The 21,375-nt window shown below is 36.6% G+C and overlaps 1 protein-coding gene across 5 annotated transcripts in view; it reads right to left on the bottom strand.

The window, feature by feature from the left end:
• ZFR (zinc finger RNA binding protein) overlaps positions 1 to 21,375 on the bottom strand; it is a 98,260-nt gene that overhangs the window by 44,242 nt on the left and 32,643 nt on the right. For all 5 annotated transcript variants that reach the window (XR_012030336.1, XM_072824989.1, XM_072824987.1 and 2 more), the window contains 7 exons: positions 19,093 to 19,237; positions 16,886 to 17,104; positions 9,091 to 9,338; positions 6,182 to 6,373; positions 5,204 to 5,495; positions 2,711 to 2,904; positions 1,155 to 1,274 (listed from right to left, as the gene is read on the bottom strand). Coding sequence is in view for 4 of the 5 variants with exons in the window: in XM_072824989.1 (XP_072681090.1) it covers positions 1,155 to 1,274; positions 2,711 to 2,904; positions 5,204 to 5,495; positions 6,182 to 6,373; positions 9,091 to 9,338; positions 16,886 to 17,104; positions 19,093 to 19,237 (1,410 nt within the window). In the remaining variant the exon portion in view is untranslated. The remainder of the gene's footprint in view (positions 1 to 1,154; positions 1,275 to 2,710; positions 2,905 to 5,203; positions 5,496 to 6,181; positions 6,374 to 9,090; positions 9,339 to 16,885; positions 17,105 to 19,092; positions 19,238 to 21,375) is intronic.

The raw sequence follows: 21,375 nt of genomic DNA, 5'->3' as shown, positions 1-21,375 counted from the left end.
CCGATAGTCACAGAGAGAGAGAGAGAGAGAGAGAGAGAGAGAGAGAGGCAGAGACACAGGCAGAGGGAGAAGCAGGCTCCATGCAGGGAGCCCGATGTGGGATTTGATCCCAGATCTCCAGGATCGCGCCCTGGGCCAAAGGCAGGCACTAAACCGCTGCGCCACCCAGGGATCCCCTAAAAAACTTTAAATAAATGTTCTGCATTTAATTTAACATTTGAAGTGTTTTCTTTTTTTTTTTTTTTTTTTTTAAAGATTTTATTTATTTATTCACAGAGACAGAGAGAGAGGCAGAGACACAGGCAGAGAGAGAAGCAGGCATCATACAGAGAGCCTGATGTGGGACTCGATCCAGAGTCTCCAGGATCACACCCTGGGCTGCAGGCGGCGCCAAACCGCTGCACCACTGGGGCTGCCCTTGAAGTGTTTTCAATGAAGAATTCCTCATCATAAAATTCATTTTAGCTGGAATTCTACCAAGACAGAGCAGGTAAATAAATGGAGACCTAATACTTCTTTCAAAACAGCTTATGTGAAGCAATTATCTATAATTACATGATTACCTGATCCAAGCAATGTTATAGTAACTAAAAATGATAAAATATGGTTATACTGTTAACTAATCAATAAAAACCAAACAGGGGATCCCTGGGTGGCGCAGCGGTTTGGCGCCTGCCTTTGGCCCAGGGCGCGATCCTGGAGACCCGGGATCGAATCCCACATCGGGCTCCCGGTGCATGGAGCCTGCTTCTCCCTCTGCCTGTGTCTCTGCCTCTCTCTCTCTCACTGTGTGCCTATCATAAATAAATTAAAAAAAAAAAATTAAAAAAATAAAAATAAAATAAAAATAAAAACCAAACATCTGAATCCAAGGGAGACAGGACATGCTAATGTTAGAATGGAGTTCATGAACTGAGTTATGTTTAGATGTTTTGTTTTCTATGGACAATGTTCCAAGCTCTGTTAAAAGAAAAAGACAGCTGAAATATTTTTAAGAGGGGGAGGGGTAGAGGGAAAGAGATTCTTAGGCAGGCTCCACGCCTGATGTGATGTGGGGCTTGATCTCACAACCCTGAGATCATGACCTAAGCCAAATTAAGAGTTGGTCACTTAAATGACTAGTCCCCCCCCCCCCCAGTTAAAATTTTACTCACTTTATATTGAAGTCTGTGTCTTCGCCCTTTCAAGTGCATCTCCTTAGCATTGGGATCATTAAAACTGCATTCGCATAATTTACAATGGAATCGAATTACTTTCCCCTCATCATTTCGTACCTTGACATGGGAAAAGAAATGTAAGAATCATAACAGGAATAGTATAGTTGAAGACTTCATTCACAAACCCTCACAAATTCTGTGATGAATAAATGTAAACAATTAAGAGTTTCAAGTTGGGGGGAAAATAGACGATATCTATTTTTTATTTTCTTTTTAAAAATTTTTTCGATGTCTGTTTTTTAAAAGGATAATCTTCAAAAACAGGCTAAATGTTAAAATTCTTAATTGCAGCATGCAATATGTGTATTTGCATGTATTTGCTTTTGATATTAATTTTAATTTCAAAACTTGTAACTATGTATAGACATATAGGCTTAAATGCGATTAGATAACAGTTCCCTAATAAATTCTCTAATAAAGAGTGAATGCCTACTAGTGGCTAGGTAACTGCTCTTAGAGATAGAAATAAAGACGATTAAAGACATTATTTTGGTATACAAGTTTCTACAAAGTTCAAGATTTTAAACATGTAACTTTATGGAAAATCAATGTCAAGTTTTTCTAAATGTACAGTCAGGAAAAGAAGTACAGGTTAATAAAATGTCTATAATAGATACTAGGTTCAAATTATTTGTGACAGCTTTAAAGACTGGCTCCGAATGCAATTCTCTAATAGTTTAGGATTACTTAATTAACCAATATCATTAAAGATTAAGGTGTCCTGGCCATGTACATTTCTACAGATAATCAAACTTTACTCTCTTAAGATCTATAATTTTTAAATTGTGAATTACTTATAAACTACACAATCTAGTTAGTTTTCTATCTGATAAAGACAACATAATATGTAATTTTTCTTGATGGGAGAAAATGAAATATTTACCAAAAATCTACTATATGCTAGGCACTGTCCTAGGTACTTTATAATCTAATCTTCGCAACTTTGGAAATATCCAAGTTTTACAGATGTGGACACTTTTTAAAAAAATTATTTATCTGAGGTGGGGAGGAGCAGAGGGAGTGAATCTTCAGGTGGATTCCCTGATGAATGTGGAGCCCACTGTAAGATCACGACCTGAGCCAAAACCAACTGATTGAGCCATACAAGTGCCCCAAGGGCATGCTTTGTAAAAGCCTTTAACAAAGACACCTATGATATTCCTTTTTTTTTTTTTGATTTTTTTTTATTTTTTTTGATTTTTTTTTTTGATATTCCTTTATAAGTAATCTAAATCTAATTTCATGAACAAAGCATTGCTACAACAAAATGACAGAGTTGGGGGGGGGCAGGTGAGGGAGGTGGTGGTACAGAAGAGAGAGTTTTAAGCAGCCTCCACGCCCAGCACGGAGCTCAATCTCACAACCCTGAGTTCATGACCTGAGATGAAATCAAGAGTGGAACATTTAACCAACTGAGCATGAGCACCCAGGCGCCCCCGAAGTGACATATTTCCTTTCTATATCTCATAGTGACGGTATTCTCAAATCAATACCTCCTCCACATAATCATGGCCCACTGGCTGCACGTCACTCTGCAAAGCAGCAAGAGATGCAGGTGTGACTGGTTCTGACACGGTGTCTGGCTTTACTTCTGGAATCTGTACAGAGGTGACAGGAGTGCTTTTAACGCATTCAGTTCCTTTTAAGTCTTCTGTTTTATTTCCTGTTGATTGCAGCTTATTCCCACCTAGAAGAGCATAAAAGAATTACAGTAATTTTAATTTTCTTTTTGTAAATATATTATCTGATGCAACAGATATTTCCGATAAAGTTCTTATTTTTTCACCATTAATTAGTCCAACTCCTGCTTGACATCCATCTGAATTTTGAAAAACACATCAACCATTTGGCCTTTTTATCCGTTAATGAAATACGTATCTAGATTTTTCCATTTTCCAATACCTAATGATCCTTTCCGTCCCCACCATGACTCTTGTAACAGCGAATACCTAAAAATGAACATCAAATACCAAAAAAGGTAGGGTCTAAGCCTAATTCATGTCTGTATGCCTCCCTCCCTCCCAAGGTACTGGGTAGTGTCCTAAGTCCTGGTACTGTAAGAATAAGACAATGTAGCTGCCTTTAAGATGCTAACAATTTAAGAGGAGATACAAATAATTATAATACAGTGTGGTAAGTGCTATATATAGTAAGTAGGAACACAGTGTGGTGGGAATGTAAAAAAAGAAAAAAAAAAAAAAAAAAAAGGAGCCACCACTCTCTAACATGATCCAGTTAGCAAAGGCTTCACTAAGGGTGTGTCACTTGAACTGGGCTTCCAAAAAATCATTAACAAGTATGAACCTGGCCCAGCAGAAAGATGAGAATCATGTCTAAATAGAGTATTATACACAACAACATGAAGTTTAAAAGACTATAGTAAATTCAAGGAAGACATCAGCATCAAGTACTACATAGGCAGACGTCATTACACATGGGGCAGGGGTCAGACTATGAAGGCCTTGGATAGCATAATTAAGGAATATAGTTTTTTTTCCCCTACAAGCAAGGAGAAGACCACTGCAATTTTTAAGCAGGAGACTAACAATTTGGCATGTATTTTAACAAAATGACTTTGATAAGCATTGGAGAAACTGGACGTGGTCAGAGACGAAACTCTAAGGAAGATACTTTGAAGGCCTAAAATCAAGACAGTAACTATTTAGAAAAATAATTTTTTTAGGGGGTAGAAATAGTGTAGTGGCAGAAACAAGAGAACGATGTATACAACTGAAGGAGGCAATAAACAAGCAGAAAGAATAACAGTGAAGTTTTCCATGTGAAAAAAGCTGCAATTTGACAAGATTATTGCATGACACTCTTGTGATAGAATGAGACAAGGGTCGACCATAGAGAACCATAGAGAAAATGACCAAGTAATTCCTACAACATAGCTCTAAAAGGTGGGAGTTTTAAGTCTGTACAAAAGATTTTAAAGTTACTGCACACTGGAATGAATGAGACTACTTGTGAACACTGGGTGAGAAGAGTGAGAGAAGAACCAGAATCAGAATCTCATGAGCACTATTTAATGAACATGAAGCAAAAAGAATCAATATGACACCTGCAAAAGGGGTTGGTAGACATATAAAAGAGACTTGAAGCTTTAAGCAGTCAACTATGTCAGATGTTAAAGAGGTCAACAGGGTCAACAGGGTGAGACTGAAAACTGGTCACTGGATTTGGCAATTAAGTCTTTGGCTACTCCTGAAAGCAGTTTCAGAACCGTAGAGTGGAAACACTGTAACAGGCAGAGGACTGGATAAGAAATATAAAAGTAGAGAAAGCAGGAATTAAACTGCAGCTTGAGAGGATTATAGTAATAAGAAAATGACTGGTTTTTAACTTTTTGTTCTTTTAATTATTTTTAAAGATTTTGTTTAAGAGAGAGTGAGCGAGAGAGGGAAGGCATAGGGGGAAAGGCATGTGGAAAGGGAGAAGCAGATTCCCTGCTGAGCAGGGAGCTCAATATGAGGCTCAATCCCAGGATCTCAGGATCATGACCCCAGCTGAAGGCAGACACTTAACCGACTGAGCCACCCAGGTGCCCCTATCTGTTTTTTTTTTTTTTTTTAAAGATTTTATTTATTTATTCATGAAAGACACACACACACAGAGGCAGAGATACAGGCAGAGGGCTCCCCACAGGGAGCCTGATGCAGGACTTAATCCTTGATTCCAGGATCATGACCTGAGCCAAAGGTAGGCACTCAACCACTGAGCCACCCAGGCGTCCCCCTGGTTATTTTTTAAAGACTACAGAAGACACATGTAAACCTGTAGGACCAAAAGGAAGAAGGTCCTTCTGAAGGACCTTCATCAGAAGACAAAGGACTGAGGAAGAAAAAAAAAAAGGTATGTGACCAAATAAGGTACCAGAGAAGAGAGATGGGTACAAGAGCATAAAACAGAGGGGTAAGTCCTGGAATGGAGGAGAAACATCACTTTGACAGAGTTAGGAGGAACACAGAATCTTAAGTACTTGCCAACAAAGTTTATTTTGGGTGTAGATGTTTTCTTGGCAGCCATATTTGTAGGCACTGCTGATACTTTAGTGTTGGATGTGCTATTAAGAGACGAGTTTCCTGTAGTTGTAAGACCTTTCACTGAAGAAGTTGCAATTGATGAAGTATTCACAGTACAATTGCTTGCTGCAATGCTTGAGGGAGAGGCAGTCGGTTTTGAAGCAGACACAGCTGTTGAAGAAGTAGCTTGGCTAACAACATTTGGTTCTGTTGAAGGAATGGGTTTACCAAGTTTTGTGTGTAATTTAACCACCTACAAAATAAAAGCACATTTGTTAAGAAACTCAAAAAGTATAGATTTTTTACTTCGTCTGAAAGAGTATATTTTTAGAAAACAAGGAAATGGATATTTATTTTTTCATCATTTTAAATAAAAACCTTAAAGTATATATACATTCTCTGCTTTAAACATACACTAAACAAAATCAGCCCTTTTTTGATAACTCTGGGAATACTCTTAGTTGTTCCAAGCTGGCAATAAAAGACTTTATAAAATAAAAATCTGAATTATGTTTTTCTTTGTTGTGTTTTCATTTGTATACATAAAACTCATTGCTTTCAAAACTATCTCTGTGAAGTAGATTTTGACACATATTCCATTTACCACAGGATGAGGAAACCAAGGCAGAAAAAGATGAAATCAACTTGGCTACATAAATACCTAACCAGGACTTAAGCATGACAAGAAGAAAATTAATAATCATACAACAAATTTCTAATTGGCAGAATAAATGATCTCCTTTAATTTAAAGAAAAAATTCTCCAGTCTTTCCTTTAAACAATGAGTATTTGATGCTACCTTTATGTATATTAGCATATAAACAAGGCTTATAATCCACTCAGTGTTCAAGTTTTAAAGTCACCTATATTTAAACCCTCCATTGAAAAAGTGAAAGAAAACAGAGTAAGACATAAGGGTGTGTGGGAAAGAACACCTACTTTCTGATGCTTAGCACCACGAATGTGGGCAGCATATGCATCTGCTCCTGTACAAGACACATCGCAGAGCTCACAACGTAGCTGATTTTGAGTCCCACGAGTAGAATTGTTGCTGCTGCTGGTATTTTGTGAAGCTTTCAATGCGGCTTCTTTTTTTTTATGTTTTTGTCCTTCTAAATGTTCTTTATAAGTCTGTTTCAAACAAAAAGGATAAATTTTGCTTTGCTTATTTTCTATCTGTATCATTTGAAATTTCAATTCTCAAATCTCTGATACTCACTTAAAAATGAGCACTGAACGACTGAAAAAGCAACTGAACAAGAGCACGTAGGATTCCCTATAAATGTGATATACCTGTTGTTCTCTGTACTTTATCAAGAATACATTTACCTAACACGCTGATTTACAAAGAACCTTCATATATAGCCATATTATCAATATAAGCTAACCACTTCCAGTTTTAAGAATTTGAATCCTTTTATTACTTATGTATGATGGTTATGTATAATGATGGACAGAGTGATCACTGAACAAATTATTTAATTGTAGAATTAAGATGAGGGAGGCAATGTATCTATATCATGAAAAAAAAAGTGGTAACAAGATATTTTATAGGAGCAGGTATATTTATTTATATAACTTTTCTAACTCAGAATGCTTTTTCATATAGAACCCATACTATCCTGAATAAAGCTTATTTAAAATATGCAATAGCCAAAATTATATATATTTTCTAGGAAAAACAGTATTATTGTAATATGAGTCAACAAAATAATGAAATTATATATTAAAAATTGTCTGGAATCAGATAATTAAAGAAGGCAGATTTATTAAAATGAGGAGGTTAATAAGGATTGCTATTTCTTTTTTCTTGAATGGGGCCAAATAGTTCCATTTTCATGTTTTATTTTTATGATTGTTTTTAAGACAGACGTATCATTAGCATAAAATTGTACATTCATCACAGAATTTCAGAGCTTGATGGAACTTTACAGAGATTACCTAAAAACAATGATTTTCTAATTTTTAAAAAAGAGAATGCTCTCTCCAAGTGAAATCTTATGCAGAAGCAGGGAAAGTTGCTCTGTTTTTGAAACAAAAGAGGGAGACCTAAGACCCAGTCATCTGATTCTCATGATCTGCAGTGGCCTAAAGTGGCTCCATGGAGCAGTGTGAGCCTCAATTATTTAGGGCAAGTCCTTAATAAGTGAGGAAACAAAAGCCCAAAGAAGTGAAGATCTTCAACTTGTCCAAAGCCATACAGTAATACGACTGGAACCATGGCCCCTAAGTCTGAACCTTACTCTCCCTCCTCATGTCCACAACTACCTAGATTCTAACGCACAATGTCAATGATGCTTTTCTCTGAGCTCATTAGCCCCTTAAGACACTGCCTTTCACTTGCAGAATTATCGCTGGCCTGTTCTTTTGTAAAAATCTAGACACTCCAAATCAACAGTGAGCCTCATTCTAAATGCTACTTCTCACCTATGCTCCTAGACATGTTCTATCTATATGGGTACCAGATATTCAACACATCTCTTAGGTATACATTTGCCACTAATAGCATCATCCGCTCTCAATAGCTACCACAGAGTAGGATGTACTCCCTTCCATGTTTAATCCTGTGTCCCTGCCACCATTCCTTACCTGCTCCCTCTACCCTGGCCACATACTTACAATGAAACTGTTTCCTATCACACTCAAAATAGGGAGAAAGAAGGTTTTATTTAACTAGTCCCATATTAAATAGTCCACAGTTATTCCCTAATTTGTATAACTCAGGGAATGCTGTTCATTGAAAATAATCTAAAACAAGCAGTATTAAAAAGTAGATAAAACTAATCTGGTAAATTAAAAAGAATGTACACAGGTGGGGCAAAGACAATATAACTGAAAGAAACTACTACAAAGACTGTTCCTTTCTAATAACATGCCTTTGCCAAATTGCTGGTCAATTCTTCTATAAGACATTTTTAAGGAAATTAACAAATAACATTGGGATAAGGGTTAAATACATTAGACTTTATAAAACACTCATGCCTAAATTACAGATTTTACGTGTAGCAACCAGGAGAAAAACCGGGGGGGGGATAGAAATTTTACATGTTTCATTAGTTGATATTTTTGAAAAAGACACTTCCCACATCTTTCTTGTCCCAAAGTTTCTATTATCTCACAGAGATTATACAGAAATAAGTAATATTCTATAAAGCATGAACAAAAAAATCAGTCTTATTAGAAATGCTATCCTGCAAACTTGATTGTTAAAAGGGCTTATTTTAAGGATTTTTAATATTCCAGAAAGATAATTTTCTTCTGCCATTTATATGCTCTAAAAAATAATACATTTGACAAACTTATCTTTAATTCAAGTATGTAAGACTAAATTCTCTCTATGGTCATCCTTTTTCAGCTGTAAAATTCTATTCATATACTCAAAATGGACCTCGCAGAAAAGCCTTGAAGGAAATCAAGAGTCAACTATGTTAAGTTGAAGAATTTTGTATAAAGGCTTTATAAAGCAAGGTGTAGATGCTAAAAGAGAAATAAAAATTCAATCTTATCCCCAACTCCAATTAATTTGAATATTAAACTTTTAAGTTAAATTTAAGTTTTATTTAAAGAGCAAAGTTATCTTTCATGAAAAAAAGGTATAATTTGCCCATTTTTCATTTTCGTTCATAATCACTTTATAAGTTTTTTCTTAATAGAATTCCTGTACCTCAACACAAATACTTCTTAAAAAAGAAAAGACTGTTTATTGAAATATGTGTTAGCTAAAAGCTAACAGGAAAGAAAATGTAAACCTTCTCCATGAGTGTAAGAATTAGAATATCAACCATACTTAACTACCAACAATAACCACTGAAGACTCGTGGTAAAACTAAAACATACAACGTAAGTACCTGTGGTCCAGCACAGCTGATCTTACAAACATCACAATAGTGAATCTGGGGTGGTTTGGGAGGCTGTTTTGGTTTCAGTTGTTTATTTTGGAATGGTGCTTTTTTAGTAAAGGTGGTCCCTGTCCAGGCAGCTGTTGCAGCAGCAGCTGCTGCTGCCGCTGCCGCCTGCTTCTGTTGCTGCTGCTGCTGTTGGTAGTAGGAGGATGCAGCTGAATACACTGCTGCTTCATAACCTGAATAAGATGTACCTTACAAATAAAATCAAACAAAGATTATGTTACATAATTACAAAAGGCCAAGTTAAATGCTATAAATTTAAATTCAGTAAATTCTGTGAATAAAGGCAGATTTACACGTGCATATTTACAAATAATGAATATCTTACAAAACCTGGAAAAATCTTATTTACTTTCCTTTAAAAAAAAAAAAAGGTTTTATTTATTCATGAGAGACAGAGAGGCACAGACATAGACAGAGGGAGAAGCAGGCTCCTCACAGGGAGCCCGAGGTGGGACTCAATCCCGGGACTTGCGAGCACACCCTGAGCCAAAGGCAGAAGGCAGACGCTCAACCACTGAGCCACCCAGGAGTCCTCACTTTCTTTTTATGTAAGTCAATCAACAAGTTTTTAACTCAGCACCTGCCAGATGCTATAAAGGCATAAAACAGTGTAAGATTTGCTCCCTAACTTTGTGAAACTTATAGTTCAGTTGGTAGGATACCAGAGATACAAATTTACGTAGTTGCAAAATCTGTTAATATTTTCCCCAAAAGAATTCTTCTGCATACAATTTGGGAAGGGTTGAATTTTGAGAGTCTGAACTAGGATACTAGACAGAAGAAAAGAAATTCATGAAAGTAAAATTTTTATCTGCTTGGTGGCTAAGAGGATAGAATATATAAAAGAATAGAAAAACACGCCAGGATTTTGAATCCCAGTGACTGACTGATGGGTTGTGCAACTGATTAAAGCAAGTCACTGAAAGAAGCTGGTTTGGAGAAGCAAGGTGAAGAAACCTTAGCAGAAATCTGTGATACAGAGTTCGAGTTCAGATGAATATATAGGACAACAGATAAAACATTTCGGAATTAAGGACCAAATACATTAGTTTTCATCCTCCAAAAGAAAAAGAGCACTGTGTTTTCTGGTTTAATGTATGGATTCTATCCATTTCCACTGCTCAAAGTCTTTAATGAATAAGCAAACCTAGTTACTGACAGACGTAACATATACATGTTGTGTACATTCATTGATTTATAGACTTAAATCTATATAAGTTTTAAAAGTGACAAAGCAAAAAATAAATAAATAAAAAAATAAAAGTGACAAAGCTGCTGATCTTACTTATAAGCCTATCTCAAAATTGGAAAACTACCCCTTTTCTAAACTAAGATCTCTGGAAATTTGGTGGACTCCCTATTTATCACATTCTAGTAAGACTTCTTTTTATTCTCAAGTGGAATTGAGCGGGCAAAGAGTCACGTAAGGCTTAAGAGAAATATTCCTAGTTGCCGCATGGCACAGAAAAATTACTTAAGGAAAAATGAGCTTTTTGGTCTCTCAAATGCAGACTGCTATGTTGAAAAGACTTATGACCCACTAGCTCGGAGGCATCTACACAGATAAGAAAACAAGAATTGGAAAGGTGAGGATTTAAGATGCGTGGTTAAGTCAGAATCACAGGTATCTGAAACTAGAAATATCTAGAAAGGTAGAGAGTATGGTAAGAGAAGAAAACATCTAAAAGTAAAAGTAGAGGGATCCCTGGGTGGCTCAGCGGTTTGGCGCCTGCCTTAGGCCCAGCACGTGATCCTGCAGACCCGGGATCGAGTCCCATGTCGGACTCCCTGCATGGAGCCTGCTTCTCCCTCTGCCTGTGTCTCTGCCTCTCTCTCTCCCTCTCTCTGTGTATCTCATGAATAAATAAATAAAATCTTTAAAAAAAAAGAAAAAAGTAGGAAGAAGTAGGTAAGCTGTTTTTTATGCTTACTAAGAAGCAGATAATCAGATTAAAAAAATTAGAAAACAACTGATGTAATTGGTCTAAGGGAAAACTCTATAGATCAATATACCCCTCTGGTCAGTCTTACCAATGTCCTATGTTACTTAAAAATGTTACAGAAGAATAATTAAATTCACACTCAGTTATAGGCAGAAATATGTACAGTTTAAACTCCGCTCTTAAAACAGCATAAATTGTCTAGTTAAAACTAACAAAGCTATTCTTGAATTATAACTGGCTAGGACCATGATTTTTATGACATTTTAAAAATTTTATTATTTTTTTTTTTAAAAGATTTTCTTTATTCATGAGAGACAGAGAGAGAGAGAGAGAGGCAGAGACACAGGCAGAGGGAGAAGCAGGCTCCATGCAGGGAGCCTGACATGAGACTCATCCCAGGTCTCGAGGATAACACCCTGGACTGAAGGCGGCGCTAAACCGATAAGCCACTAGGGCTGCTCTTATGACATTTTTTAAACAGACATTTTCCAAATGACTAGCTGTTGTGTACAGAAACTGCAAAAATGCCACTTGAATGTAACCTCATGAATTAATATAATAAGAAAACAAAAAGTAGCATTAAGGGCAATAACATCCTACAATGCTAGATGACCAGGACTTCCAGGATCTTTGTTTTTGTTTTAATTTATTTATTTTTAAAGACTTTATTCATTTATTCATGAGAGACACACAGAGAGGCAGAGACATAGGCAGAAGGAGAAGCAGACTTCCCCGTGAGGAGCCCAATGCAGGACTTGATCCCAGGACTCTGGGATCACCACCTGAGCCAAAGGCAGATGCTCATCCGCTGAGCCACCCAGGCATCCCTGTTTTTTTTTTTTTTTTTTAAATTGAGGATTGACAGTATGACAGTGAAGTCTCAGATCAATAAGGCTTTATTATTCTTATTTGACAGATGAGAAAATAGGCTAAGAGATTGTGAGGTGCTTTAAACACTGAGTTATTTAGATCACAAAAATCACCAGGCTAAGTGTAATATTTACAAAATAATCTCCATTTGCACACATGTATTTATAACTAATAAAAGGTAAGCTTAAGTATAGTTTACTACTTAATCTCCTATAAGTACTAGCAAACAAATGTACATTTCTTGTAAAAGTATTATGGGAAAACAAATATAAGGCTGCATCTCTAAGTAAAAGCTCAATTTTTGAGGGCTAAAACAGTTTCACTTAAAAAGTACTTTTATTAGGGGTGCCTGGGTAACTTGATCGGTTAAGTATCTAATTCCTGATTTAGGCTCAGGTCACAATCTTGAGTTTTGAGATAAAGCCCTGTGTTGGGCTACAAGCTGGGTGTGGAGCCTGCTGGGATTCTCTCTCACCCTCTCCCTCCTCCTCTAGGAAAAAAAAAATACTTTGGGACACCTGGGTGGCTCAGTGGTTGAGCGTCTACCTTTGGCTCAGGGCCTGATCCTAGATTCCCAGGAACAAGTCCCACATCAGGCTCCTTCCATGGGGCCTGCTTCTCCTTCCTCTGTGTCTCTCATGAATAAATAAAATCTTTATTAAAAAAAAAAATGAAAGAAAAAACACTTTTATTAAAAATGCTGATCAGTTAATAAGTTACACATTAAGTTGAAATATAATTTTTAAATGTACAATATCAGAAACAAAACATACCATTTCAATAGTAAATTTAGCATGTTACAAGCCACCATTTAGCAGGTACCAATATTCTAGAACTCATTTTAATAAGATGAAAAAAAGAGCAGACATAGAACTGCACATATAGAACTCATAAGCCCTAACAATGATCTTTCTGGGATGGCAATCTCACACTGTGTATAGCACTTTTTTTTTTAAAGTGCATACCCTTTGATGTAACAGGAATTGCTAGAAATTTATCATACAGCAACAACTGGCAAATACAGGACTCTTTCCATAGAAAGATTATTTTATCCAATGTTATTTCTAGTTTTTCCATAATATGAAACCTAGCATCCCAAGACAGAAACTTTAAAATCTACATCCAGGAAGAGTACATCCATATAACAAAATATTATGGAGCCATTAAAAACTATTTCTAAGCATAAATTCTGATTTCTAAATACCTTATTAGAAACCACAGCTCCTTTGTGAAATGGTTGATTGTGAGACTTGGGCATGAAATGCTTGAAGTGTATCAGTAATATCTTACTGTGCCAAAAAGAAAAAAGTGCTCAGAGAATAATGATGCCAAGTCCAGAAGACTCTGGAGCTAGTCTGAAAAGGAGGATCTCATTGGCCAAATCTAGGAAAATATGCACCTCAAAAAGAAAAATGAGTAATGGTTTATACTACGCTGAATGACAACCTCAAAAATGAGTCCATAGTAATACTAGAAAAGGAAGGATGGGAGCTCTTCCTTAGAGAAGAGTGCTAAGAATCAATGTAGAAAGATTTTTACATACATCACTGTACAACTTGATTCAGGTTAAGAGATTTTCAAAGATCTACCACCACAGAGTGAAAAGTTGTTGGGTAACAGGCCCATAGATTACTTGGTTAATTACAAAGGGGAAAAAAAGGTATCCTTAAAATGAAGAGATCTGGTAGTTACCACTTTAAGCAGTGAGTATACTTGGCATCATCAATAAGGAATTTATAACATTACTTTTGTGCTCTTGAGGTTATGAAATGCAGAAGTTCACTCAGGTAGTTTTACTGACTAAAAAGCTGCCAAAATCTAAGCATAAAGAAAGCAGATAAATCCACTTGTGGGATAGTCTACAGGACAAACTGTTCTGATCTCTTAAAAAATGTCAAGGTCATGAGAGTCAAGATAAAAATGGAGTATTCTACATTAAAGGAAAGTGAAACTAACAAAGATATGACAACCAAGTACAATACATGATCTTTGATTAGACCCTGAATTTAAAACATAGCACAAAGACACCAAACACATAGAAAGCTCAGCCATAAAAAACACTTGTGGACAACTAAACAAATTTGATAACAACCATGTTCAATTCCTTTTTATGATTTGCATGTGGTAATGTAAAAGAATGCCCTTATTAGGAAATACTGGCTGAAGAATTCCAGGAAAAGCATCAGGTCATCTGTAACTTATAATGCTGACCCATTTGAAAATAGGTTTTAAGAGATAAAGCAAATATGGTAAAATACTAATAATTGGTAAATCTAGGTAAATGGTATACAGACATTTATACTATGTTTTCAAATTTTTTGCAGACTTAAAATTTTCTAAAATAAAAGGCTGGGAAAAATATAAATCAAAAGAATCATGTATCATGCACTCAGTGACATAAGAACATTTACAATGAGAAAAAAGCAATTAATAGTATGCATTAGACAAATTCATTTTTATAAAAAACATATATATACTGCATATGTATATTCCCATGAAGAAAACTAAAGACATGCACCAAAATGTTAATGGTAATTAGTATCTAGGGGTACATGTCTAGGGATTTAATTTTTTTAATCTATAGTTTTTAATTTTATTTAAAAAATTTTTATAGTTTATAATTTTATTTATTTTTATTTATTTATGATAGAGAGAGAGAGAGAGAGAGAAAGAGAGAGAGAGGCAGGCAGAGACACAGGCAGAGGGAGAGGGAGAAGCAGGCTCCATGCCGGGAGCCCGATGCAGGACTCGATCCCGGGACTCCAGGATCGTACCCTGGGCCAAAGGCAGACGCGAAACCGCTGAGCCACCCAGGGATCCCCCGAGTTTATAATTTTAAATGATGTATTGCTCATGTAATATAGCAGTAAATAAAAATAATTAACTTCATTCTAAGTAAGATATATTCAAGTAATTGAGACAATGGAAGAGAGCTAGAAAAGAGGAAGAGGAGAACATATATAACAGAAGCAATAATAGGAAAGGAAAATTCGTACTCCTTATTTTGTTGAATGTACATTAAAAAAAAAAGTGTGTCCAGTCAGATTTCACCGAAATAATTCCATTTACAGTTATAAATGATTAATCAGAGATAAAGAGGGGCAGAAAAGTTGTATGGGTGCAAATCTGAATGACAGATCCTAAGAATAACAACTTCTCCTCACTCTCAATTCATTTCTGCATGGTTGTCACAGTTAACTTAAAATCTGTTTCCACTGCTCCTTTTCTGAAGATCTCCTTTTTGGCACCCTTTGGCCCACAAGATAAAGACAGACACCATAACAGAGCATTATGTGGCTTTTCACACTGACATTTCCAGCTGTATCTCCTGATATTTACCCCATATATCCTGTATTCTAGCCACAACAAACTGTTCCTAAATATTCCATGTCTGCCTAATTCACCACTGTATCCCCAGCATCTAGCATAAGCCTTTAGCAAAGGGTAAGAAATAAAAAAAAAAATCTCTGAAAAACAGGGCGCCTGGGTGGCTCAGTCCATTAAACATCTGACCCTTGATGTTGGCTCAGGTTGCAATCTTGGGATCATGGGAAAGAGCCCTACATTGGGCAGGGTGTGAGGCCTGCTTGAGATTCTCTCTTCCCCTCTGTCCCTCCTCCCCTACTTATGCAGTGCCCACTCTCTCTTTCTAAACAAATTTTGAAAAACAACAACAAACCAATTTTAATTCAGTAGTTTGGCTCTTAACACCAAGATGCAACAAAGAATCAAGAAGTAAGAACTAAAATTGCCCATATTGCCTTAAATCCTTCATAGAAAGAGAGGAGGACAAGGTATTGAGAAATAAGATGGAGACCAAGGAAACCAACTACGAGGTTACTGTCTATAAAAAAGCAACATGTGATTTTAATTACTGAAATAATGCAAAGTACCTCAGCTAGAAATTAGCAAAAGCAGTGGACATAGTAAGAAGGTTTTAGCGATTATACCATTCTTAATATAATGATTATTTTATTAAGGAAATAATTTCCTTAAGATAATAAACATGTCATTTTTTAAAAAAGATTTTATTTGTTTATTCATGAGAAACAGAGACACAGGCAGAGGGAGAAGCAGGCTCCATGCAGGGAGCCTGACGTGGGACTTGATCCCGGGTGTCCAGGATCACTCCTGGGGCTGAAGGCGGCGCTAAACCGCTGAGCCACTGGGGCTGCCCAACATGTGATTTTTTTTTAAAGGAAAATAAAGCTACTCTGTCCTTCCAAAAGACATGTGTTATATAACAATCTTATAGATATTTACAAAGGCTACCCAATATTTTCACCATTACTTATTCCTGATAATAAATATAAAGAAGTAGTTCCCTGTCGGCTGAAATAAACAATACAAAACAATTTGTCAGTGGTAGTCCCTGAACATTAACCTTAAGTTTTCAAATTCATTTGGAAAAGTCAGGAAAAAAATGACTCTGTAAATACTAGGTGTTATTTTTCTCTAATTGCAATGTTAGGCCCAGAACTGATACTGCTTTCAAACTCTCAAAGAGCATTTTACATTGTTATTATCTCCTGGTTTAAACAAAACAACAGGGAAACCTGGGTGGCTCAGTGGTTGAGCTTCTGCCTTGAGCTCAGGTCATGATCCTAGGGTCCTGGGATCAAATCCCACATCAGGATCCCCATAGGGAACCTGCTTCTCCCTCTGCCTCTGTCTCTGGGTCTCTCATGATTAAATAAAAAAATCTTAAAAAAAATAAAAATAAAAAAAAATAAACAAAACAACAACATACAACATGCCAAAACACAACTTGAGTATGGTCCATTTGTCACATTTTATACATGTATCAACATCTATCAATGAATTCAATTCTTGCTATTAGAGTGACACCATTCCACAGAACATCAAGATAGTTTCTAAGAAGTTTCTAACTTATTTACTCATTTAAACACAGTTTGTCTTACCAGAATAAGTAACTGCCGTGGTACTATAAGTAGCACTCTGGGTATAGGATGGCACCACAGTAGCTGCAGCTGCTACTGGCTGTACGGTGGAAGATACGGGATAAATGGAGAAAGTAGTGGTAGCTGGACTTGGTGTGGCTGGTTTTATGGCTGTCACTTGTCGAGTTTGCTGGGCTTGTGTATACTGAGTTGCACCTTGGCTATAACCCGCTTTGGGGGCTAAAATAGGAAAGAGTTATCAGAAAATTAGGTGAACTTCAATAGTTGTACCAATATCCTTGAGAATTAGAAAAAGTAAGTGTAAACATCAACTGTAAATTTAATGCTAGCAATTTCTTGGTAAAAGGGTTGAAATTCTTATCACCAACTGAATAAAATCTATAACATCTACATAACATCTAAAATATAACATCTACATAAATTCTTTTACTGTCCCTTCCCAGATGCTTTATGTATTTCCCAAATAGGATTTTGTCCAAATTTACAACTAACTGAAATAGCAATAGTACCTAAAACAGGTGTAATAAAGTCTTTAGAACAGTGTGTGTGTGTGTGTGTGTGTGTGTGTGTGTTTGGGCTAGTCAGTCTAACTCGAGGGTTATACTTAACATTGTAAACAAAATAAAGAGCCTCAAATATGATTTTAAATCACAGTAAAATTTCACTGTTTAACTATACTGAACTTGTTCACATGTCATTCATCACATTTTTTATAATGAACTTCAGTCTAATACCAACTCATAAGGTGCCATGGACTTAATCCTTCAAACAGTTTAAATGACTACATGTTTCTGCTAAACTTTCTGCTGCCCTTGACTATATTCAAAATAAATGAATGCTTTAAGAATCTTATGAACCTTATTATCAAGCTCTAAATTAATTAATCATTTATTAATGATCACTAAAGCATACAAATATAATTCCTGATAAAGGCCCAAATATCAGGGGGTTTAGTTTAGTTTAGTTAAGGCATCTTAAATAAATAGCACTTAAGAATTTATAAAACTGTTACCTACATGTAGTATAAAACTTGATCCACATAACACACAGATGAGGACATTTTACAAAAGGAAACTAATGTCCAAGAGCTAAATGACTTGCAAGTCAGATAGTCCATGTCAGAGCTAAGACTAAAAGTTCTTCTGACTCTGAAACACAATCTACCTTTGTTAATTAATCAGGAAGTTCACTACAGCTCAGTGTACCCACAAATCATTAGAGAAGAAACTATAAGAAAAGTCGGTCATTATAATTCAAAATATTTTTATATCACTTTTAAGGGACTCATAGAAATCTTAGAATTAAAAGTACCCTAGAGAGATCTGGGTCAACTACCTCATTAACAAATAAGAGAATATTGATGAAAAGAGGTAAAAATCACTCACCGACATTAGTGGTAAAGCCAGTACCAGAAGCCAGTCCTACTCCTTCCTAATCCAAGACTCACCCACACTCTCATGATCCTTCAAAAATAACTAAAAAAGGAACTGTCTACTTTTCTGAACTCAACTTTAAATTTTCAACTGAATCTCTATCAAAAATTTCATCTCTTAAAGACTACTTGGGGTGCCTGCGTGGCTCAGCATCTGACTCCTGACTGAGATTCTTTCCCTCTGCCCCTCCCCTTGCTCCCACATTCTCTCTCTCCAAAATAAATACATCTTTAAAAAAGAAAAAGAGAAAAGGAAGACTACAAATATGTAGGCTTCTTTGAAAACAAAGTATTTCCCGTATTTAAGCCATTATATTTACTGTAATATCAGAAGCTAGAAACAGGACCAACTGTCATTACAGATCAGAGAAAGAGGAATTAAAAATATGGGCCCACAAAAGGTCTCCACTGGTTACACAAAGGCAGTCAGCAGTATGTTCTGGGTACTTCTGGGGAAGATAAGGATGTGGCCAGAAGTTATCACAACTCTTTTTGTACAACTTATTTCATAGCAGCAAGAGAACTATAAGGCAGAGACCAGAAATAAAATACATTTCTGGGAGAAAAGGACATGATTATGATTTGCCCCTATAGCTCTCTCCCTCTTGGGCACTCAAAGGCATGTAGAAGAAGAGAAGCACACAGCTAGAACCTGCTTCTTTAGATAACGTAATACAATGAGCTTAGGTGGACTCAAAAGGGTACCTTCATTAAATACACCAAACAATATATTTCAGTAGTTTTCAATGAAACTGTGTATGCTAATAAAACCCACCTGTCTGATAGTAGGTTTCAGCAACAGAAGGCTGAGGCTGGGCAGCAGCTGCTACAGCAGCAGCAGTTGCTGTGGGCTGTTGGTAGTACTGCTTACTATCATATGCTACAGCAGGAGCAGTGGATCTTACATAGGAGTAGGAGTCCTAAAGAAAGGGAATAAAAGAAAATCTTGCTATATAAGTGAAGCGGCAGGAAAAAACTCTAACTCTACTATGTAAAAGTGTAATAAAGGAAAATGAAAAACTAACTTACAGACCTAGGTATAAAAGTCAGACTCAAAACAAAGGGCACTCAACTCTGAACTTTGAAAATAAGGTCAAACCATTTCAAGCAGCATGTTTAATTTTATTTTTTTATTTTTTTTAAATTTTTTTTTATTTATTTACGATAGTCACAGAGAGAGAGAGAGGCAGAGACACAGGCAGAGGGAGAAGCAGGCTCCATGCACCAGGGAGCCCGACGTGGGATTCGATCCCGGGTCTCGAGGATCGCGCCCTGGGCCAAAGGCAGGCGCCAAACCGCTGCGCCACCCAGGGATCCCAGCATGTTTAATTTTCACATCAGAAAAAAAAAATCACTAAAACACTTTAAAAAATAATGCGTATCTTTAAAATTCTATTAAGAAAGGGACACCTGGGTGGCTCTGTCAGTTAAGCAGCAGAATCTTGATTTAGGCTCAGGTTATGAACTCAGGGTCCTGGGATCTAGCCCTGTGGGGCCCTCTGTGCTCAGTGGGGAGTCGGCTTGAAGATTCATTCTGCCTCTCTCTCTCACTCAAATCTTTTTTTTTAAGATTATTTATTTATTCATGAGAAACAGAGAGAGAGAGAGAGAGAGAGAGGCAGAGACACAGGCAGAGAGAGAAGCAGGCTCCATGTAAGGAGCCTGATGTGGGACTCGATCCCCAGTCTACAGGATCACACCCTGGGCTGCAAGCGGCGCTAAACCGCTGTGCCACCGGGGCTGCCCTCTCTCACTCAAATCTTTAAAAAAAAAAAAAAAATTCTATTAAGAAATTCATAGCAGTTTTGCTTTAAAAATGGATTTCGTAGTAAAGACCACCTGTAAGTCTGAAGCTTTTTTACTCCAGCTTTCTTTTCATTCTTCTTTATTTACCACTATTATTTTTATTAACTTACTTTTTAAAAGTTGGCTCCATCCCCAGCACAGAGCCCAAAGAAGACCTGAGCTGAGATCAAAAGTTGGATGCTTAACCGACTGAGCCACCCAAGCACCCCTATTTACTACTATCATTAACATAATGAATAGGAGCTTCTGGGTGGAAGAGAGGAAAGGAGAATACAGGTTCCAGGGACAAGGAACACTATATATAAACCTCCAAGGCAGTGAAGATCAAGATGAGCTGGGTGAATTCTGACACTGTACAAAGTAAGGAGGGATGAGGAGGTATGCAGGCAGGTGGAAAGGCTGAAGAAGTAGGCAGAGCCCAGAAAATGATGGGCTTCATTCACCCTATTAAAAACAATGTAATTTATTACATTCTGTTTCTGTACATAATGAAAACAATCCTAAAAGGAATTCTGAGTTTAGTAACTTGCCTAATATATAAAGATTTACTTATTTTAGGGAGACAGCTCAAGGGGAAGGGAAGAAGGAGAGAAAGAATCTCAAGCAGACTCCCCACTGAGCATGGAGCCTGATGTGGGGCTCAATCCCACAACCCCAAGGATCACAACCTGAGCTGAAATCAAGAGTCGGAGACTTAACCAACTGAGCCACCCAGGCACCTCATAACTTGCCAGTTATTAATAGAAAATACTAATATTATAATTCACATGTTGATTCATTACTTAACAAAATCAATTAATATATTTTAGAAGGAATATAGAAAAACTAGGCAAAGTTCAGAAGATCCTAAAGCAAACAAACAGAAAGTGGGTTATTAAAGGATTAGAACCAGGGGTGCCTGGGTAGCTCAGTTAGTTAAGTGTCTGACTCTTGATTTCGGCTCAGATCATGATCTCAGGGTCATGAGACTGAGCCCTGCATCAGGTTCCTCCCTCAGTGGGGAGTATGCTTGACATTCTCTCCCTCTCCTCCAGCTCCTGCACATTCTCTCAGATAAATAAATAAATTAAAAAAAAAAAAAAAAGGATTAGAACCAAATTTAAGTAATTCAGTACAATAATCATAGTACTATAAAGGGGAATTGAATTAGATCTTCATATCCCCAGTAAAACTGAACCAAAAGCAACTACAGGAATAAGAGCAGCAGCGATTTGTAAAACAAATTTACATACTAAAAAAGAATACTTTGAGG

Source organism: Canis lupus, chromosome 4 (genome assembly GCF_048164855.1).
Source record: "Canis lupus baileyi chromosome 4, mCanLup2.hap1, whole genome shotgun sequence".
In the NCBI taxonomy this organism is placed as follows: domain Eukaryota; kingdom Metazoa; phylum Chordata; class Mammalia; order Carnivora; family Canidae; genus Canis; species Canis lupus.
Note: the sequence above shows the minus strand (reverse complement) of the source record. Positions and strands in the feature narration are given on the sequence as shown.